Source organism: Lissotriton helveticus, chromosome 1_1 (genome assembly GCF_964261635.1).
Source record: "Lissotriton helveticus chromosome 1_1, aLisHel1.1, whole genome shotgun sequence".
NCBI classification, from domain to species: domain Eukaryota; kingdom Metazoa; phylum Chordata; class Amphibia; order Caudata; family Salamandridae; genus Lissotriton; species Lissotriton helveticus.
The window spans coordinates 1,917,302,593-1,917,326,111 of record NC_136057.1 but is presented as its reverse complement, the minus strand read 5'-3'; the positions used below and the strand labels follow the sequence as shown (position 1 = coordinate 1,917,326,111).

At 44.0% G+C, this 23,519-nt stretch overlaps 1 protein-coding gene across 4 annotated transcripts in view; it reads left to right on the top strand.

Moving 5' to 3' along the window:
• The window catches only part of LOC144754948 (uncharacterized), a 286,959-nt gene that overhangs the window by 177,680 nt on the left and 85,760 nt on the right, over window positions 1–23,519 (top strand). For 3 of the 4 annotated variants that reach the window (XM_078643315.1, XM_078643324.1, XM_078643308.1), the window contains 6 exons: window positions 3,770–3,836; window positions 3,979–4,171; window positions 5,037–5,088; window positions 21,315–21,381; window positions 21,529–21,721; window positions 22,698–22,749. In XM_078643315.1, coding sequence (XP_078499441.1) covers window positions 3,770–3,836; window positions 3,979–4,171; window positions 5,037–5,088; window positions 21,315–21,381; window positions 21,529–21,721; window positions 22,698–22,749 — 624 coding nt within the window. The remainder of the gene's footprint in view (window positions 1–3,769; window positions 3,837–3,978; window positions 4,172–5,036; window positions 5,089–21,314; window positions 21,382–21,528; window positions 21,722–22,697; window positions 22,750–23,519) is intronic. The other variant, XM_078643333.1, reaches the window with a different exon arrangement.

Genomic DNA, 23,519 nt, shown 5'->3' with positions numbered 1-23,519 from the left:
GACAATGTCGTATGACCCCTACGACAGTAGGGTTATAGATTTGTATCACTCTCTTTATCCTATTTTTATGTAATGAAAACAAATAAAGAAATGTAAACCAAAAATACACCCTACTTGATCAATTTCAAGACAAAAGGAGTTACCTGAAAGGTTCCTTGGGGACGAAGAGCTCAGGTGGCTTCTGTGGGTTCTCTCTGTAAGTTGGTCTGTGATGTGAGGCTTGTGCACCCAAAACTGCTCAAAATGTACTTTGTATCCAATCATCAAGTAATCAGGATGTAGGTGTGTATTAATGGCTTAAATGCATCCAAGAATTAAGAGCTGGTTTAGAATCCCTACAACAGAGCTTGTTTTTTAATAGTAAGATGTGTGGTTTGTTCTGTTTGCAAAGTGTGTAATATTTAGAATAAGGGGGTTGGGTGGCCTGGTTTGGGACATTTGCTTGGTGAACAATCCGCAAAATTTGCCTTATTTACGGTTAGAAATCTACCAGAAACCCTAGCCTAAAGTGTGATTTATGTGTATAAATGAGTTTATCAAAGGTTTGATAACCTTTAATTTCCTTCGAACAATTAACGGAGGATTTTCAGTCACAAGAAAAAACATTTTTTTAAATATTATGGCTTCTTCCTGTTGTAAAACACAGAAGATGATGGACGGAATGTTGCACATTGGCAAAACATTCACCCTCAGTCACAGATCTGGGTTTAATCCATCGTTATTTTGCTCACCACGCCACCCCAGTTCAGACATGGCCATATGCAAATCAGTCTTGACCCTGTGCCTCATGGGAACAGTCCAGCCCGAACTGCCAAGCCATGTCTTCCCTGCATCCTAAGACCTGTTTCTGGCTATCAGCAGTCATCAGCCAGGATACTTTGACTTCAGTGGCATGGAAAGCACGGGACTCGCGTCTGAGCATACCATTCCCACTCGGGGTGACAAATGCAAAAACCACAGTTGATGGACAGAATGCAGAACAATGTCATACATTCACGTCAGTACAGATATCTGGGCCTAAATCCATTGTTGTTTTGCTACCCAGGCCATTCTAGCTTGAACCCAGCCATATGCAAATCAGTCTTGACCCTGTGCCCCATGGGAACAGTCCAGCCCGAACTGCCAAGCCAGGTCCTCCCTGAACTGGAAACAAGCATACTAGGACCGGTTTCGGACATTCAGCCCTCATCAGCCAGAATAGCTTGATTCCAGTGGCATGAAGAGCACGGGACTCTTTGGAAAAAACACAACTAGGCAGGGAAACATATATTTTCTAAACAGATTTGAAGTGATAGATGGAAATCGTAAAAGCCCGAAATAAATGGTTATATCCACTGATTTATTTTTCATTTTCACACCATGTCTGCCTATCTTTAACCTGTCTTCACAAATATTTTAATTTTATTGCGTTGTGTCATATGTGCTTTGAGAGACATTTGACAGATTATTGTTCACAGAGTAAGGAAGCTGCCAGTGGTGCTTGTTTACTTCCAAACAGTCGACATGTTGGTAGAAGGAGGAAAGCCACCTAGCACCATACTCCTTGGATTTCAGTGTGGGCACAAATAGACAACCATTCTTTGGGAAGTCTTTTTATTGGTTGAGAATGTGCTTTAAGGGATTTATTAAACACATTGCCTATACCTGATATATGATTATATAGATAAAGTCTTGCAGAACCAAGCACTGGGATTGGCACACTCTGGGACTTATTGTGAGGCCCTTTTGCTGCTATTGCATCCCTTTTTGTGATGCTGTGGTGGCGTAACAAAAATGTGCCACACTGCGCCATATTTACAAAGTGACGCATCTAGGCAGATGCGTCACTTTGTAAACCCCTGCGCCACATTATACATGTGTCAGGCATAATGAATTCAGGGTGGGCATTCTCCGTAAAAAAGGGTCATAGAAGTCGCGCAGTGAAATCTATGAAATCTATGAGATTTCAGTGTGCCACTTTTACTAGCTCACTTTATCAAAGTGTTATGCCTGGCTCACAGCAGGCGTAAAAACTGACGCAGGCCCTTTTACATGCTGGAGTCGCGTCTGTTCTGTGGCACACTCCAGCAATGCGTTATTACTGCGGCGACAGGTATGTCAGGAATACTGATGTATCTGTTGACTCCTTGTGACATGGAGTGTTGTTCTGTAAATATGGCACATCCATGGTGTCACAAATATGGGGCACTGAAAAGTGTTGCATCACTGTGTTTGCTCAGGGATGTGATATTTTTTTCATAAATGAGGCCCTGTGTTTACAAGGGGTTAATCAAATTATGAGCTCTTGTGTGGTCTTTCAGGATTCTGACGCCTAAGTCTGGTTTTAATTGTTCATTCTACATGTTGTCCTAGGGTAGCCAGTCATTTTGGCCGGGGTAGAGTTCAAGGCACAACAGTATAACACTAAGGGGCCGATTCCAATTCGATAAACCAATTGTACGACCGTATCGAATCCGCAGCTCTTTCCGTACGACTCGTACAATTCCGTCCGAATTGCGTAGTACGATTCGTTGGAAAAATAAACGACCGAATCGTTGCGAACCGCACAAAAAGCAAGGGAAAATCCATACGACACGGACCCTCACAGTGAACCGTACGAATCGTAAACATGCTGTATGACCCGACAAGTACGATCCGGACCGGGGAATGAGAATGCGATTTGTACGGAAAACATCGCGTAAGAGCGATTCGTATGGAGAGCCACACAATCACATACGTACCCCTGCAATCATGGGGTGTACACATCGTAACACTACGCACCGTACCCCTGTAATCATAGGGTGTACACACCGTACCCCTACCCACCGTACCCCTATGCACCATACCCCTGCGCACTGTATCCCTGCAATCATGGGGTGTACGCACCATACCCCTACGCACCGTACCCCTACGCATCGTAACTCTGCAATCATGGGGTGTACACACCATACCCCTATGCACCACACCTCTGCAACCATGGGGTGTACACACCGTACCCGGGGGGGGTCCGTTTTGTATGCAGTTTGAGTCTAAATCTGCTTTTCCGGATGGTTTGAGCTCCCGTAGAAAAAGAGTCGTACGGAGTGTTGACGAGATGAATCGTAGTTGCTGGGTCTGAAAATGCTGCTTCGATCTGTACGGACATCGCGTACTGCGTGCTCCGAATGCGATTCGCATGGATTTTTAAGTCATATGGTCTTTCGAACGAAGATCTGCTTTGGGTCCGAATCGTACTTCATCATACGTACGGGGACGTTTAAGGCTACGAATTCATACGGGAAATATGCTCCGTACGGCTATTTGTAAGGGATTTTCCAGAATCTGAATCAGCCTCTTTGTATAACCCTTCCACTGTGTAGGTATATGATTCATTTTCCCATTGTAATTATGAAGATCCTTTGATGGACTTTTATGAAACACTTTCTGCATAGGAACGCCGGATGAGCCCTTTACAATGTTAGATATACTTCAAGATTGGAATAAAATGTTCTGTAAACCTCTCTTGGCTGACATTCCTGTGGTGTTCCTTAGATCACTAACAGACAAATAAAGCTGTGATCCCTGAAAATAGATGTCCTGGAGATAGATTCCATGCAGATAATTAGACAAAAAAAAGACAGTAGTAGGAAATACTTGACACCCCCCCCCAAAAAGAATGTATGGTATTTGCAGCTTCTTAAATTGATAGCTGATTAAGTGTTACTTCAAGAGACAAAACATTTTTCCTTTGACTCAGGGCCGAGGTACACACATAGGGAGCTGAATCAAGTATTTCTCTCTTCATTTATAGAGTTATTTGCCCAGAAGGATGCCTGAAACAGGAAGCCAAGGTGTGGGGGACTGACACATACACAGATGTAAGTTTATTTTATTGCCCGTGTGCATTATGTGTTTTGTAACCTCACAGGAAATATAGCAAACTAAGACAACACTGGCAACAGTAATGAAGAAGTAAATGTGGAATGTGATATTTTATAACCAGTGATGCTTCTCCACCAGGACTCTTCCATCTGCAGAGCGGCAATCAACGAAGGAAAAATCACCAGTGCTGGGGGAAGAGTAACAGTGGAGAAGAGGCCAGGACAAAGCTTCTACCAGGAATCCACACGGAATGGAGTAAAAGCTGAGAGCTATGGAGCCTTTCCCGCATCTTTTATTTTCCCAATGACAAGCCCTTGTCATCCTCCCGAAGGTAACGATGAGCAATGGCTAAGTGGTGATATCGTCACTGATACCTTTTATTTACTATTATTTTTAATTCAGTTTTTTCTCTAAGGAAACAAACCAGGGGGCATATTAGCAAGAACCTCGTTAAAATTATCGCTGTTTTAGTGGCAGGAAACTGACGCTAAAACTGCGATATTGGGCTTGCTAATATACATTATAGAATTCCAATAGAAGGCCAGGTTAGAAGTCCTGCACATCTAACCTGGGCTTCTATTGGAATTATATAAGGCATATTAGCAAGCCCATTATTGCCGTTTTAGCTGCAATTTTCTGTTGCTTTAACGGCGATAATTGTAACGAGGTTCTTGCTAATATGCCCCCAGATGTCTTCATACAGTAGTCGTTGGATATGAAGATGGAAATACAAGTGCATTATGTTAAACGTTACATTTTACATAAGGTTTGACTGCAAAATTTGAATAACAATGTAAAACTGTAATCAGAGAATTGGGACACATGAAACAGGCTTTGCAACATTTCCTCAAGAGCAATGTATAGTTTCTGTGCTGACATCTCATATGTATACCATCACGAGCATGCTCATGACAGCTGTGTGAAAACAACTTGTTCTTGAAAGTTTGGACACTGTAAATATCAGTATACAATAGGAAATGTAAGTGAAAATTCATAGGATTTAAATGAGCTTTTCAACTTTTTTTTCTCTTTCAAAGGTAAAATATTTGCTTTTCCCTGGGTCTCTTAGTAGTGTTTCTTGCACTCGGAAGATGATATGCCAGACATATTTGTGCTTTTCACATTTACAACCTTTGAGAAAAACTCATGATTTTACCACTCTCCATGTATTGTGATGCTGCTTCTCTTTCTTTTAGTTTATGTTCAATGCGACACCACAGGAGGTCACATCAAGGACAATAGAGCAGAGTGAGTACATTTCATATTAGTATTCATTTCAGCTTGAGAATTTACCAAACTCACATTCCATGAATTGAGATCTTATAAAACACAGTGGCCAGTCGAGTTCTTGAGCTGCAAAAAGACAAAACGAACCCTGGCTGTAACCTACACTGGCTAATTGTATCAATCACATCTAAAGCAAGATCTTAACCCCAATCCCCAGAAGTCAGTTGTGGGAGGCTAAAAATTACTGATTTGTATGAGGTGATAGCAACAGATTCTAGGGTATTGAGCATTTGGCTACAGGGTGGGAAGCAGGCACAAGCGGTAACAGATTCCTTTTTAGGTCTCGCCTGGTGAAAGCAGCGCATGCGCTGCCCTCGCCAGAGAGAACCTTTTGAAATCAATTCTCCCTGTGGATTGCTGCATGCGCCAGCATCGACAAAGATGGCTGCTTTCACCATCTGTCCAATGCAGACAGCATTACTCGTGTTCATATGGACTGTGGACAGTCCCTCGCCATCTTGCGATGCTGTCGTTGTTATAGCAACGAAAAAGCGATCGCTTTCACTGCCGCTTTGAACCTGCCTCACCTCGTAAATCGCGTTAGCCAGTATTTTTAGTAGTGACTGCACGCTGTTCTTGGGCGCTCTCATCTCTATTCTTCTGTTTTACTAGAGTTAGGCAGCAGCATACTGTTGATGTGTCAGTCCTGAGATATGCAGCCTCTTGGCCGGGTATGTTATATTTGTGCAGACTCACTTTTACTGTGTGATTCATATAGTAGTTGGTATGAAGTGATGACGCGAATCATGTATGGGCCATCTCGATTCCCATACACGCCAGGCAGTGGTTAATACATCCATAGAAACCACGCATCACCGTGCCAGGTGAACATTGTAGCATCTGAGGTACTACATACAGAAGACCTACCTCACACAGTCATGTATTAAAACGAGATTTCCTTAAATGTCTCCATCGACCTAGTAAACATACTGCTGCAACATATTCCTGAGTGGTCTTGAAATTGTAATGTCAAGGGGGGGGGGGGGTGAGCTGACTGGAAAAGGTGTATGATCCGAGTATTAAGAATGTTAGAGAAAGTGAAATGTCGTTTTCAGTGTTTTTAGAGCAGGCATTTCCAACAACTTCCTAGATAACAATTGGGTATGCAAATGATGTTCACTGGCATTCATGGTTTGCAAATATATATCGTGGTTAGCTTGAAAGGGGGGCATCTTTGCAGCTCTCTTAGACCTTTGTTGTGCACCCCAGATTTAGCGGCTTGCCAGAAAAGACGAGTTTTGTTACAAATGCTAATAATAACCACCAGCTGTCGAAGTAGCTACTGTGGTGTATTTCTCTCTTGTGTTCCTTTCTCTCCCTCTCTCTTCACCTCCACCCTTGACCTCTACACTCTACCTTCTCGCTCTGTCTTACCACCGCCCCTCGGTTTGACGCCTTTTCTGGGGTTGGCACTTAGCCCACTGCTTTAACTATTTCACTGCATGTATTAAGGAAAGAGAAAGAGAGGGTGCAACCCCTACAAGTACAACCCGGCATTGAAAGGCGCTTTTGGAACCAGGCCTCCTCCATGGCCTTTTACTCAAAAAAGAAGGTGATGGTCTGCGCACACAGTGCCACGTAATTACCACCTGCCCTCCTTCACGTATATACCGCACACCATGGATGTGCTCGCCCTGTACATTGCGTGCACGTGTACGCCGCCCTGCCCACCTCCTTGTCAGATCCCCGATGATCAGTAATCACTCTGGACACAATGTGGTAGGGGAACAGGTACTTCTTTATTACAGTTGTTTCTCAGTCTGCCATCACACATCTGTCCTCGTCCTCGTCCTGCAGCCTAATGCCCCTTTCCTGTCCACCCACAGGAAGTGGTGTCCGGTAACCTGGTCACCGCCCTGTGACCCACAGGGTCCTAATGTCCGGCATCTCTGCCCTGGTCATCACATCTCCCCCTTTGTTACAACAAATGCTTTTCCCCATGTACAAATCCTTATCCACACTGCAACTGACTGTGCTGCAGTTCGGGAGAGAGATATAGATATAGAAAGAGAGAGAGAGAGAGAGAGAGAGAGAGAGAGAGAGAGAGAGAGAGAGAGAGAGAGAGAGAGAGAGAGAGAGAGAGAGAGATATACATATAGAGATAGAGAGAGATAGAGAGAGAGAGAGAGAGAGATATATAGAGAGACTCTCTACATTTCTTCTAATAGTCTCTTTGTCTTTTTGCACTCTCTTCTTGGTCTTTGTTCTCCGCTCTGCTCTGGTCCTCCACCTTCTTCTTTGTGTGTTGTCACTTCACCGTTCGTTCCTTGTTCTCTTTCTTCCACTTCCGCCGTTGTTATTACTCTTTCTTCTTTTTCCATTTTTAGCTCCTTGAAATGCGAACTGTTTCTTGTTACAGTCCGATTGTCTGACGCTGCGGTCACCATTGACCCTTTTACTCCAGTTATTACCAGTGGCTCTTTTGAAAAAGGGCTGTCTGATTTTCTGTGCTGGGTTTGCTTCACTATTACTATGTCCCCTTCTTTTAGTTGGTGCTCCGCTGCATGTCTCTTTTTGTCAGCGTATTCCTTCATTTTCTTTTTTTCTTTGCTGTCTCTCTTTGCGATTTCTTGTCTGTTGGAGTCTGCTGTTACTTCTCTCTGTGGTAGCCTCGTCTTGCTTGTTCTTCCTAGCACCAGTTCTGCTGGGCATTTGCCCGTGGTGCTGTGGGGGGTGTTTCTATAGTCTCGTAGCACCTGACATAGCGCTTGTCCAATGGAGATCTGTGTCACTTTTGCTCTTTGGATGGCCCTTTTGATGGTCCCCATGAATCTTTCTGCCATTCCGTTGGCTTGGGGCCACAGCGGTGTTATTTTCCTGTGTTTGATCCCCAGGTATTCCATGAACCTGCGGAATTCTTCTCCTGAAAATGGAGGGCCATTGTCTGTTTTCAGTGTTTGTGGTGAGCCCCAGGCAGCAAATATGTCATCCAGCACTGGTAAGGTGGCATTTGCTGATGTCGATGCCACTTCCCTTACTACCGGGAATCTTGAAAACTCGTCAATGACTACTAGCAGGTATCTTCCAGTCTCTAGTGGCCCATAGAAGTCTGCCGCTAATTCAGTCCATACTGCCAATGGTAATTCCGACATCCTCAGCGGTACCGGCTTGCTGGATGGTCCCGTTATTTGACAGGTGTAGCACTGCGCCACTTCCTCTTCCACCATGCTGTCTAGTCCTGGGAACCACACTCTTTCTCTCAGCATCTTCTTTGTCGCTACTATTCCTCTGTGTGACTCGTGCGCTATTTTGACTGTTCTTTTTCTTAGACGAAGTGGTATTACAACTCTTGAACCTCTCATCAGCACTCCGTTCTCTGTCTCCGACAATTCTTCGCCTATCTTTTTGAACGCCAATAGTTCTTCTTTATCAACTCCTTCTTCTGTGATGGTGTTGTTATTAATATGTCTCCATCTTTGTAGCCTCACTATTGTTCCTATTGTCTTCATTGTCGGATCTCTTTTTGTCTCCAGTTCCAGTTCTTCACTTGTTATTGACGCTGGGGTGCTTTGTTTCACTATGAAGTTGAGGTATTCTTCTGCCATTGTGGTGCTATTGCTCCTGTGCGGGAGCGGGTGTCGCGACATATAGTCTGCTGGATTTTGATCTTTTCCTGGCTTGTGTATTATCTTAAAGTTGTAGTCCATCAACCTTATTCCCCACCTTTCTATTCTCGGCGGTATTTTCGCTTTTGGGTTGCCATAGATGGTCACTAGCGCTTGGTGGTCTGTCACTATTGTGAACGGTTTTCCATATATGAACATGTGGTAGTGCTCACATGCCCATACCACTGCCAGGCTCTCTTTCTCTGGTTGAGAGTAGGCTCTCTCAACATCTGACAAGCTTTTGCTTCCGTATGCTACTACTTGTCGAGGTGACTCTTTTCCTGGTTTGTGTTGTGCTAGTATTGCACCCAAACCAACTGGGCTGGCGTCAACTGTTAGTTCCGTGCATAGGTTCGGGTCAAAATATGCTAAGTGGTCAACTGCTGTCACTGACGCTCTTATCTCTTCAAACGCTTTTGTGCACTTTGTGGTCCATTCAAATGGCTGCCCTTGTTTTGTCAGTTCTCTCAATGGTGCGCTCACCGTTGCAAAGTCCTTTATGTACCTCGCGCAGTAGCTGGCAAGGCCAAGGAACGAGCGCACATCAGCAACATCTTTAGGTTCACTCGCTTTTTCGAGCGTGTCGATTTTACTCTTGTCAGGCCTCATTCCTTTTCGTGAAAATATGTGTCCAAAAAACACCAGTTCATCTCTCCCCAGCTCGCATTTCTTCTCGTTTACTGTCAGGCCCACCTCTACCAGCCGTGAACATACTGCCCTCAGTGCCGTGTCATGCTCCCCTTCCGACTTTCCAAAAACCAGGATGTCGTCGCTGTAGTTTAGACTGTTCGTTATCGGTCTTATTATCTGCCTGATTGTTTCTTGGAATATCTCTGCTGCTGAGGATATTCCAAAACTCAGTCTTTTGTACCGAAACAGTCCAAGGTGCGTTGAGAAGGTCGTTATGTATCGTGATTGCTCATCTAGTTCCAGTTGGTGATATCCCTTGCACAGGTCTAGTTTTGAAAATTTTCTCATCCCTGTCAGGCAGCTTATCATGTCATCCAGATGTGGCCCTGGGTGCCTTTCTCTCTCGATGGCTGTATTCGGTATTCTCATGTCCACACAGATTCTTATCTGTGTAGTGTCTTTCTTTGGTACAGCCACTATTGGGGACACCCATGGCGTTGGTCCTTCCGCCGGCTCGATGATGTCTTGGGCCAGTAGCACCTTTATTTCCTCCTCTACTTGGGGTTGTAAATGTATTGGCACCCTTCGGTGATGCTGTGCAACTGGCCTGACAGCCTCGTTTATGTGTAGTGTTATTTGCTTTCCTTCAAGTTTTCCTAGGCCGTCTGTCAGCTTCGGGAACTCTTGTAGTATGCTCTCTTTTTCCGACATGTGATACATCATTTTCAGTAGTCCCATTATTTTTGCTGTTACGTTGCTTAGTAGGCATGGTGCTGGAATGTCTCCTCGTAACACGTGTATTTCTTCTACGACGGTTTTGCCGTCGTGTGTCATGGTGTCCATGAACTTTCCCATGTTTGTTACAGGATGTTGTGCGCCCCATGTGAACACTCTTACACTTGATGGTTGTAGCGGCGGCTTCTTCTTCATCTTGTCATATTCAGAGGCACACATGATGTTGCACGTAGCTCCGCTGTCTAGTACAAACTTTGTTTGGTGTGGCCCTACATCAATGGTTACCCAATCTGTCTTCTTTATTGACTTCCTGTCTATTAGCCTGATATGTTCTTCTCCATGCCCTTCATCCGTGGTCATGAGATATAGGCGTTCTGCTTTGCTTGTTATCTCTTCCTCCTCTTCTTCTGATCCTCCTGATCCTCCCGACGAGCTCCTCTCCGTCGCGTCCATGTGTCTTACATGTTTTGTTGTTGATTGTCTTGGTTTTCCTGGTCTGCCACGGTCGCTTTTGAATTGGCCACCTTGGCACATGGTGGCAAAGTGGTTGCTTCTGTTACATTTTCTGCATGTTTGACCAAATGCTGGGCATGGTCCTCGGTGGGGAAATTCCAGGCCGCATCTATAGCATTGGGAACTTCGTTTCTTCGGCGCCTGTTCCTTGTGTCCTCCTTTCCAGTTCCCTTTTTTGCCTGTATCTGTAATTCGATGTATCTGTTCGCCCTTTCGATCCATCTGTTTCGCTTGTACAGTCGCTCTTGCTTCTGCTCTCGCTAGGTCAAGTATTTTCTCCAAGGTGATCGGTTCTTTCAGTAATCTGGTGCGAAACTCCGTGTCTCGGCAGCCTTCTATCATTTTGAGACGAAGTGCCTGTTCATTGTCATACTTTTCAAATTCACAATATGCTACCAGCTTTCGTAGCCTCGTTGCAAAATCATCCATTGACTCTTCTTGCTGCTGGTATGCCATGTGGAACGAATATCTCTCGAAATCAACATTTCTTTGCGGGTCAAACTTAGCCGTTAGACACGTTTTCAACTGGTCATAGGTTTCTAATTCACTTTGAGGGAGTGTTATTAGGAGGTCTTCCACCTCATCCCCCACGAAGTTTAGCAGTAGATCCAGCTTCTTCTCATTTACGACATCAGTCGCCTTCAGGTATCGTTCGAATTTTGTGATCCACTTTTCCCACCGGATGCCCACCTGTGGTTCCGATACAACGAAAGGCACTGGTCTGCGGAATAGTGCACTCTGACTCTGCGATTTCGTGTCTGGCATTTTTACTCTTTTGGACACTTATTTATTTCTGGATATCTCGTACGTTCCTTCCTTATTATTCTTCTTTGTGGGGTGATACTTTGTCCCCCTTGTTATTGTTTCCTTTTCTTATTACTTTCTACTCCAGACAGTCTTTCTTTCTTTTTTTTTTTTTTTTTTGTTTTTTTCACTTTACTCCTGTTTGTTCCCTTTGTTCTTGCCTTTGTCTGTGTTTATTCCTTCTTTTCTTTGTATTCGGCGCTTGTCTGTGTTTATTCCTTCATTCCTTTGTGTTCTGCGCCTCCTCTTCTGATTTTCGATTTTTCCTGCCTTTAAAATGGCCGCCCAAACTTTCCTGCTTTCTTATTGGCTCTCGCGCCTGACTTTAAGATGGCCGCCGAGACTCTCGCGAGACTTCTGGGCCAATCCGGGCACCGCCTGACTTCAAAATGGCCGCCGCCCTCAGTCTTCGTTTTTATTGGCTCCTGCGCCTGGCCCCAATATGGCCGCCGAGACTCTCGCGCTGGCTCTGGGCTCCTTTAAACTTCGCGCGCTCTTCGCGCTAGCGCTTGGCGCTTACCAGTTGTCTTGCTCGTTTCTTTTGCGGCGGTTGGGGTGGGCTCCCACGTCGCCTCTGAATGCTGGACGGCGCTTCACTCTTCCCTCTTCTTCCTGGCTGCAACGCGATCCAGGGTTGGCTCCTGGCTTTAAAATCGCGACTTCTGTGTTTCTGCACGCAGGGACTCGATCCGCCTCGTCGCCAGTTGTCAGATCCCCGACGATCAGTAATCACTCTGGACACAATGTGGTAGGGGAACAGATACTTCTTTATTACAGTTGTTTCTCAGTCTGCCATCACACATCTGTCCTCGTCCTCGTCCTGCAGCCTAATGCCCCTTTCCTGTCCACCCACAGGAAGTGGTGTCCGGTAACCTGGTCACCGCCCTGTGACCCACAGGGTCCTAATGTCCGGCATCTCTGCCCTGGTCATCACACTCCTTATCACCTTTTATGTATGGGTTGTTTTATATTTGCATCCAACTACAACCTGCTGGAGGCCCTCTCTTCAACTCTCCACGCCGACCCTCCCAAAAAGCATAGTCCAAAAGCATCACTATATTTGAAGTCTGTCTTCAATGCACTAAATAGCCTTTCATTCAAAATGCAAAGATTCCAGACAGAGCCTCTGCAGAAACACGAATAAAGTAAACACAGTCACCGATGGCTGTGTGCATTTTCTATTACATTTTTGGGCTTGGCTGTATTTCATTTTCTTTTTTTTTAACAATTTAAATTAATTACTGTTAAATTATATATTCACTGGCAGCCAGTAGAATTTTTCATGTCCCTCATTCCTCATTTTCTCCTGTGACACACGTGTGTTCATCTGTAAATACACCCACATACATTCCTATCTATCAGAGTGTTCGTCCCTGAAGCATGGCATCTTCGCGTCCTATGAAGCACCCTCTTGTCATTTTTCGGTTGTTTCATTTTGTGTATATACTGCTACATAACATGTTTAGGGAGCAATTTAAAACAAAGCTCTGCAATTACATAGAGTTCCTCCAGATTCTGCAGGCGGGGCCTGAGGCCCAGAGCCTGGTGTGTGTGTGCACCTGGGTGTGTGTGCTGCCGGCGGCAGTGGTGGTGACAGCGGTGCTCCCGGGCTTCAAGTCCCACACACGCTGGAGCCTGGCACACGGTGCTACATGGACAAAAACACACCCACCCCGGCGCAGCGCCTGCCAGGCTCAATGCTTTCTATTTTTTGGGATTCAGAAAAGGGGGTGGTGATGAACAGAGTGCCTGAATTAAGCAGACCACTCTTACCCAGTCCAAAGATCAGGGCTTGATCCATCACCGTTTTTTAGCTCACTGCACCATCCCAGCTCAGAACTTGGCTATATGCAAATTAGTCTGTTCCTGTCCCAGTGCATGATGGGAACAGGGCAAACCAAACTACCAAGCCAATTCTTATACTGGGAAGGAAACAAGCTTCTGGGGACCGGTTTCTGCCATTTCAGGCGTCGTCGGCCCGGCTTGCTTGAATCCTGATGGTGCAATGAGCAAGGGACTCACATCTGAGTATACCCTTCCACGCTTATGGTGGACAAAATGATACAGAAAAGGGGGTGGTGATGAACAGAGTGCCTGAATTAAGCAGACCACTCTTACCCAGTCCAAAGATCAGGGCTGGATCCATCACCGTTTTTTAGCTCACTGCACCATCCCAGCTCAGAACTTGGCTATATGCAAATTAGTCTGTTCCTGTCCCAGTGCATGATGGGAACAGGGCAAACCAAACTACCAAGCCAATTCTTATACTGGGAAGGAAACAAGCTTCCGGGGACCGGTTTCTGCCATTTCAGGCGTCGTCGGCCCGGCTTGCTTGAATCCTGATGGTGCAATGAGCAAGGGACTCACATCTGAGTATACCCTTCCACGCTTATGGTGGACAAAATGATTCAGAAAAGGGGGTGGTGATGAACAGAGTGCCTGAATTAAGCAGACCACTCTTACCCAGTCCAAAGATCAGGGCTTGATCCATCACCGTTTTTTAGCTCACTGCACCATCCCAGCTCAGAACTTGGCTATATGCAAATTAGTCTGTTCCTGTCCCAGAGCATGATGGGAACAGGGCAAACCAAACTACCAAGCCAATTCTTATACTGGGAAGGAAACAAGCTTCCGGGGACCGGTTTCTGCCATTTCAGGCGTCGTCGGCCCGGCTTGCTTGAATCCTGATGGTGCAATGAGCAAGGGACTCACATCTGAGTATACCCTTCCACGCTTATGGTGGACAAAATGATTCAGAAAAGGGGGTGGTGATGAACAGAGTGCCTGAATTAAGCAGACCACTCTTACCCAGTCCAAAGATCAGGGCTTGATCCATCACCGTTTTTTAGCTCACTGCACCATCCCAGCTCAGAACTTGGCAACCAACTACAACCTGCTGGAGGCCCTCTCTTCAACTCTCCACGCCGACCCTCCCAAAAAGCATAGTCCAAAAGCATCACTATATTTGAAGTCTGTCTTCAATGCACTAAAGAGCCTTTCATTCAAAATGCAAAGATTCCAGACAGAGCCTCTGCAGAAACACGAATAAAGTAAACACAGTCACCGATGGCTGTGTGCATTTTCTATTACATTTTTGGGCTTGGCTGTATTTCATTTTCTTTTTTTTTTAACAATTTAAATTAATTACTGTTAAATTATATATTCACTGGCAGCCAGTAGAATTTTTCATGTCCCTCATTCCTCATTTTCTCCTGTGACACACGTGTGTTCATCTGTAAATACACCCACATACATTCCTATCTATCAGAGTGTTCGTCCCTGAAGCATGGCATCTTCGCGTCCTATGAAGCACCCTCTTGTCATTTTTCGGTTGTTTCATTTTGTGTATATACTGCTACATAACATGTTTAGGGAGCAATTTAAAACAAAGCTCTGCAATTACATAGAGTTCCTCCAGATTCTGCAGGCGGGGCCTGAGGCCCAGAGCCTGGTGTGTGTGTGCACCTGGGTGTGTGTGCTGCCGGCAGCAGTGGTGGTGACAGCGGTGCTCCCGGGCTTCAAGTCCCACACACGCTGGAGCCTGGCACACGGTGCTACATGGACAAAAACACACCCACCCCGGCGCAGCGCCTGCCAGGCTCAATGCTTTCTATTTTTTGGGGGCATGTTGTGGCAATATTTGATTGAGTATTAAAAATGTCACTCTCTACCACTCACTCTCTGCTTCTCACTCCCTACTCACTCTCTACTACTCTTTACTACTCACTCTTTACCACTCTCTACTACTCTCTACTCACTACTCACTCTCTACTCTCTACTACTCGCTCTCTACTCCTCACTCTCTACTCCTCACTCTACTACTCTCTACTACTCAGTCTCTACTACTCACTCTACTACACTCTACTACTCACTCTCTATTACTCTATAATACTCACTCTCTACTACTCAAACTCTATTGCTCACTCTCTACTATCTACTACTCACTCTCTACCACTTGTTACTACTCACTCTCTATTACTCTGTACTACTCACCCTCTACTACTCAGTCTCTACTACTTACTCTACTACTCTCTACTACTCACTCTCTATTACTCTCTAATATCCACTCTCTACTACTCAAACTCTGCTACCCACTCTCTACTGCTCACTCTCTAGTACTCAGTCTCTGCTATTCTCTACTCTCTACTCACTCTCTACTCCTCTCTACTACTCAATCTCTACTACTCACTCTACTACTCACTCTCCACTACTCAATCTCTACTACCGACTCTCTACTACTCACTCTCTACTATTCACTCTCTACTACTCTCTACTACTCACTCTCTACTACTCACTTTACTACACTCTACTACTCACTCTCTACTACTCACTCTCTACTACTCATTAATGCTCACTCTCTATTACTAACTCTCTACTACCTACTCTCTACTACTCACTTGCTATTACTTTCAACTACTCACTCTCTACTACTCTACTGCTCTCTAATACTCTATTTATCACTCTCTACTACTCTTTACTACTCACTTTCTACTACTCTCTACTACTCTCTACTCAATACTCACTCTCTACTACTCTCTACCACTCACTCTCTACTACTCACTCTACTACTCTACTACTGACTCTCTCCTACTCTACTCATTCTCTACTACCTCTACAACTCTCTACTACTCACTCTCTACAACTCACTACTACTCACTCTCTACTACTCCCTATCTACTACCTACTCTACTACTCACTCTCTACTCCTCACTCTCTACTACTCACTCTCTATTACTCTCTACTATTCACTCTCTACTACTCCCTACTCACTAATCACTCTCTACTCTCTACTACTCACTCTCTACTACTCGATGACTCACTCTCTATTACTCACTCTCTACTACTCTACTCACTCTCAACTACTCTCTACTACTCACTCTCTACGACTCACTCTCTACTACTCATTACTACTCACTATCTACTACTCACTATCTACAACCTACTCTACTACTCACTCTCTACTACTCACTCTCTATTACTCTACTACTCACTCTCTACTACTCATTCTCTACTACTCTTTACTACTCTACTACTCTCTACTCACTTTCTACTACTCTCTACAATCTACTACTCACTCTCTACTACTCACTCTCTACTGCTCTCTACTACTCACTCTCTACTGCTCTCTACTACTCACTCTCTACTATTCATTCTTTACTACTCTCTACTACTCACTCTCTACTACTCACTCTACTACTCTACAACTCACACTCTACTACTCACTACTACTCACTCTCTACTACTCACTCTCTACTGCTCACTCTATACTACTCACTCTCTACCTCTCTACCTCTCTCTCTACCTTTCTCTACTACTCTCTACCTCTATTTCTCATAAATACAAATATATGCATGCATACATATACATATATGCATACATATGCATGTTATGTACATGAAAGTTTGCAAAACACTAATAAAAGTGAAGCTAAATAGCTGCCTAATTACAAAAAAAGTAAAGTAAAGTCCACATTTGTAAAGCGCACAATCACCCGTAAGGGTCTCTAGGCGCTGGGGGCCGTCGGGAAGATTAAGCAAGCTATTGCCCAGAGTCACATGGTGCTGGGCTAACCTGCCGCCGGAGCCGGGGATCGAACCGTGGTCCCCAGATTCCAGCGTCAGTCGCCCTGGCCGCGGCGCCACACCTCTCCCACCAAACAGAATTGCTTTAATTGAAACGAGGGCGAGACCTATTGCATTTTCGATGCCTGTTTAAGATGGCTATTAGAGGATATGTAACATGAGACTAAATGTGTGAACTGAGGTGGCACCAGCCGCAGCAGTAAGATAAAAAGTAGTATTATACACCATTATGTAAGGTATCCGAAACCTCATGTACTGTTACTTTTTGTACACAATTTATATGTTGGAAAGCGGGTTATTAGTAGGGTCAAATGTATATCTGCCACTGGCAATAAGGCCACTAACACAAAATAGGGCATAGTAAAGGTTTTAGGAAATTATTCCCATTCTCAACCCTTAGTAGCTTGGCTGCGAGCAGACAGGCTTAATTTCAAAGACAGGTTTGTAAAGCATTTAAAAACACCAGTTCAGTATATAATTGAGTCACAACACACAATTAATAAAAATAGGAAATATTTGTATCTTTAAAATGACAACAAAATGAAAATAATCCAATGTAGGCAACCGGCGATATGATTTTTTAAATATTTAACACTTTAAAGCGGATATAAACCTCTAGCGCCTATCGGAACATCTGGTGGCGCTACACTGGGACAAATGCAAAGTTTCAGGCAAACCGCAATGGAGTCCTGCATGTCTAACCCTCATGGTAGATCTCGGTCAACGTTTTTTCCTTCTGACTTAAAAACTTTTCTGGAGCTTTTCTTCCCAGGGTTCCTCAAAGCTCTCAACCAGTCCGGATTTCCTGAGGGTTTGTTGGCTTGACTTGTGACGAGTTCCCAGTCAAACCTATGGAAGTCAGACCTGTGGAGCTTTCCAGTGGGACAAACTAGAGATCCAGGTCGATGCACGGTTGAAGGTGGGCGGCTTGACTCTCGCGGTTGGTCCCAATCACCTTTTCTACGTTCGGACTTAGGAAATTCCCCAAAGGGTCCCAAAGTGTCCAAAACTTACTCCAAGAGTATGGAATCTCCAAGATTCTCCTTGAAATTTTGAGACTTCAGTACCCACAATCCAGTTGAACAAAACCTTATGAATTCACTGGTAGTTCTCCATGCTGAGGATTCTTGATGTTCGAGGTGAGCTCTGTTAACCTGTAGCTTGCAGGAAGTCCACTCTTTAATCCTTTTGGAGCAAATTAGGTCCACAAGGCTGAAGTTCAAATTGAGCAGCAGGTGCAATCTCCAGAGTGCAGGGCCTGGTACGTGCAAATCAAACTCGTCAGCATGGACCCTTCATTTCTCTTTAGGTTCAAGCAGCAGATCTGAGAGGCCCTGCCCCTTTCAGATACTTATTCCAAGTTTGCTGGGTCAAGCAGGAGGGCATTCCTGTCCAATGAGGAACAGGGCAACACCCCAGGCTTTGACCCAAACCTTCCAACGTGAGGCATTATTTTCTCCAAGAGAGCACTATTTTCCCCAAATTATTAATGGCTGATTTTTCCAGCAGAGACACAAGTGCCGGCTCAGATCTCCATCAGGATTATTAATTTGCATACTATCCCTCCCCCTTTCAACTGATATTCCTTCCTTAATCCCAGCATCTGGCTGGGTGCAAATGCTTGAGCTGGACCTCATTTACATTATCTGTCCCCTCCTCTCTTTAAAGAGGATGCTTTATGACCCCCTACCCCTGGTTCTGGCATTCTATGTAGCAGAAATCTGCCCTACCAGAATGGCAGTCTAACCCCATGGGCTCCTTATCACCTCATCAAAGCAGCCTGGCTAATCCACTTAACTCTGAACAATCAGGACAGGTTACTGGAAGGCTGAATTTTGGCTTACAGACACAATTTCTTGTCTGTACATTTTAGGATAAATGCAACAATAGTATAGTGGTAGATGTATCAATACCTTTCTGGGTAGTCCTTGAATTATGTTTTTATGATTCTCCAAGCAGGAATTATTAGTTAATAACTCCTTGCCATGTTAACCCCTTCCGTGCGGGGCTGTTTCCCCGCTGTTGTGGGGGGCGGAGGGGCGCCTACAGTGCCCCGGTGCTCATGACAAGGTCAGCTCGTCATGAGCTACGGCGCTCCGGTGCTCATGACGAGCTGAGCTCTTCATGGCCACACCCGTTCCAATGGAACGCTCAGCACAGCAGGGGAATCAGCCCAGCATGCGAGCGCCGGAGCTCATGACGAGCTGACCTCGTCATGAGCACTCAAGGGGTTAACCTATGTGGCTAGGGATCTGTAATGGGGAAATTACCTGGACAAATTCTCCAACAACAGGTCTTATAAAACATATTTTATAAGGATCCTGCCTATATCTGCAGGATCCCTCCACCCCTGGGATACCTAGGGGAGACTTTAGGGGCTTTGAATATGTAATTATATTGCAGATACTCATTCCACAGGGCTCCTAGTACAAAGGTCGAATTTGTGAAGCACTTTATCACAATGTGGGGGTGGAATGTGCAACTTCACCTGACCAGGGCATATAAAACTCATTTTATGAGGGTCCTCCTTTTAAATATGTGACCCCAACCCCTAGGACACCTTGGGGAGACCCTGGGGGTACCTAATATGCCCACACATTGCAGTTTAGGTGCCCCAAACATCAGAGTTTAGTTTGGACACAATTTGCATTTTAAAAGCAGTCTTGCAACTGACCTTAGCAGTGCAGAACGGCTGCTGGCCCTCTAAACTGCCATGCCCTATCTTATACTAGAGACTTAAAGGTAGTTTAAATCCCCCTGCCCTATTATTTTCTAGGGCCTTATAGGGGAGGTCATTTTAATCATAGGGGTACCCTAGCCCATAGTGTACCCTAATGTATGTAATAGGTGTTTTCAATGTATTCTAAGAGTGTTTTTAGCAATGCACGGGCCCTGGACCTGATTAGGCAGAGCCCAGGGTCAGTCAGGGTCAGTTAAAACAGTACCACTCAGCAAAAAAGTTGGGGGTGCTCAGGGCACAGGATGAATTTGCAACACTGTAAATTCATGTCAAGGTGGTATTAGGGTAGAACTGCTCATTCAGCCATCCGCCGGGTTGTTCGAAGTGAGACAATCAGGGAATGAAAAGTATTTCTTTTTTTCGGTCAGCATAGGTCACAACTGCAAACTCTCCTTGTGGTTTTTTTGAGTGTCTTCTATGGTATTCAGCTTTCAGTGTTGAGTGTTTATTTTCCATACTGGTGGAATACAACAGTGTTAAGTGACTGTTCAACTCGCTCTCCTGGACTAGACAACAATTCTTCCAGTTTTTGAGCTCAATTCAAAGCGTCCACTATTTAGTAATGTGTAGAATTGATAAAGGTGTTCTCCTGCCTTAGATTGCAATATACTTATTAAAATACACCCTACTTGGTTAAATTGAAGAACAAATAAGTTACCTGAAAGGTTCTTTGGGGGGAAGAGCTCAGGTGGTTGCTGTGGATTCTCTGTGTTAGGTGTTCTGTGATGTCTGGCTTGTGCACCACAGACTGCTTAAAATTACCTTTTTATCCAATCACTAAGTAATCAGAATGTAGGTGTGAATTGATAACTTAAATGGAACCATGAATTAAGGGCTGGATTCGAATTCCTACAAGAGATTGTTGTTGACTAGTTAGATGTGTGGTTTGTGTTGTTTGCAACTTGAGTAATATTTAGTATATGGGGGGGGTGAGAGACTTAGTTTGGGACATTTGCTTGAGGAACAATCTGACAAAATGTTCCTTTTTTAGAGTGGGAAATCTACCAAAAACCCTAATGTTCGGTGTGTTTTAGGAGTATAAATGATTTTCTCAAAGATTCATTAACCTTTGAATTTAATTTCCTTTGAACAATTAAAGAAGGATTTTCAGTCCCAGGCAAACACGCTTTTAAATAATGTCTTCTTTCTGTTGTAGACAATACTATAATTCCTGAAGCAACATGTTTGGAACCAACTCTGTTGATTATGATTTTATTTCTGTGGGTATATGATTCATTTTCCCATTGTAATCAGGAGGACCGTTTGATGGACTTTTATTAAACGCTTTCCGCATAGGAAAACTTGCTGAGCCCTTTACAATGTTAGATGATACTTCTAAATTGGAATATAATATTCTGTAGCACAAATCTCTCGGCTGAAATTCTTGTGGTGTTTTTTCGATCACTAACACACAAATGAAGCTGTGACAACTGAAAATAGGTGTAATGGGGATAGGTTCCTTGTAGAAAATTAGACAAAAAAGACAGTAGTAGTTAATATTTTCCCCTCAAAACAATTATGGTATTTGCACCTTCCTAATTTGATAGCTGAATCTACTATTTCTCTCTTCACTTGTAGAGTTATTTGCCCAGAAGGATGCCTGAAACAGGAAGCCGTAGTGTGGGGGTCTGATACATACACAGCTGTAAGTTTATTTTATTGCCTGTGTGCATTGAATATGTTGATTTGTAACCCCACAGAAAATATAGCAAACCAAGCAAACATTGACGATCGGAATGAAGAAGTGAATACTGAATGTTATATGTTATAACCAGTGATGCTTCTCCATCAGGACTCTTCCATCTGCAGAGCCGCAATCAACGATGGAAAAGTCACCAATGCTGGGGGCAGAGTAAGAATGGAGAAGTGGCCAGGACAAAGCAGCTACCAAGGATCCACACGGAACGGCGTAATAACCGAAAGCTATAAAGCCTATCCTGCATCTTTTATTTTCCCAATCACAAGCCCTCCTGATCCTCCCAAAGGTAACGATGAGCAATGGATCCAAGGGTTAAGAGGGAATATTGTCACTGATACCTTTTATTTACTATTATTTCTAATACAAGTCTTTCTCTAAGGTAACTAGCCAGATGGCTTCGTACAGTTGTCCTTGGCAATGAAGATGGAAATGCAAGTGCATTATGTGAAACGTTATAGTTTACATATGTTTTGAAGGCACATATAAATAAAGATATAAAACTGTAATCAGAGAATTGGGACTCATGAAACAGGCCTGGCAACATTTCTTCAGGAGCAACTTATAGTTTCTGTGTTGACATCTAATAAGTATCCCATCACTAGAGTGTTCAGGACAGCTTCTTACCCAGTGGGAATAGAAGATCTTTGTGAAAACAACCTGTTCTTGAAAATTTGGACACAATATATCTCTTTACAACGAATGCGCTACAACGCATTTCATTACAGCACACTCATTGTTACAACGCTAACCATTACATCGCAAGTCACTACAACAACTTGCTTTAGGGGGCGCTCTGGACTTAGGAATAGTATAATTTACTATTCCTACTCCGGTTTGTGCAACAGCAGGGAAGGTGTTGGTTTTACAATCCAACACCTTCTGCCCCCTACAGCAAGTCGTTGAAGCGACTTGCGATGTAATAGCTTGCGTTGCAACAATGGGGTTGTTGTAACAACTGCGCTGTAATGGAATGCTTTGTAGCGCATTCATTGAAAACTATGTCTCCCATTTGGACACTGCTATTGTCGTTTATACCAGGAAATGTGAGTGAAAATTAATAGAATTTAACTGAGATTTTGAAAAAAATAATTCCTTTTCAAAGTAAAACTGTTTGCTTTTCCCTGGGTCTCTTCGGATTGCTTCTAGCACTCAGTATGTGATATGTCAGACATATTTGTGCTTTTCACATTTACATCGTTTGAGAAAAACTCATGATTTTAGCCACTCTCAATGTATTGTGATGGTGCTTCTCTTTCTTTTAGTTCCTGTTCAGTGCAGCACTAAAGGAGACGAAATCAAGCACAATGGAGCAGAGTGAGTACGATGAAGGCTGTGTCTTCCTTTATTGCAGATTGAGTACATTACATATTTGTAGACATTTCTGTTTGAAAATTTACCAAACTCACAGTACATATATTGAGATTCTCTAAAACACAGTGGCCAGACGAGTTATTGAGCTGCGAAAAGACATAAATAAAACCCTGGCTGTAACCTACACTGGCCATTTGTATCAATCACATCTAAAGCAAGAGCTTAACCCCAATCCCCAGAAGTCAGTTGTCTGAGGTTGAAAACTACTTTTATTTATGAGGTGTTAGCCACAGAATTTAGGGTATGGAATAGTTAGCTGCAGGGAGGGCAGCAGACCCAAGTGGTGACAGATAACTTTTCTAAGATGGCCATCAGAGGATATGTAATGTGAGATTCAATGTGTGAACTGACGTGGCACCAGCCTAAGCAGTAAGATAAAAAGTGATATTGTACACCATTATGTGAGGTACCCCGAAACCTCATCTGCTGTTACATTTTGTGCACAAACGATAAATTCATGTCAAGGTGGTACAATGGTAGAACTGCTCATTCAGCCATCTAACTGGTTGATCGAAGTGAGACAATCCAGGTTCAGAAAGTATTTCTTGTTTTTCAGCCAGCGTAGGTCACACTTGCAAACTCTTCTCTTAGTTTTGTTGGATGTCTTCTATGTTTTTCAGCTTTCAGTGATGAGTGTTCATATTCTAAACTAGTGCAATACAACAGTGTCTATTGACTGTTCAGCTCACTCTACTGGACGGGCAACATGTCTT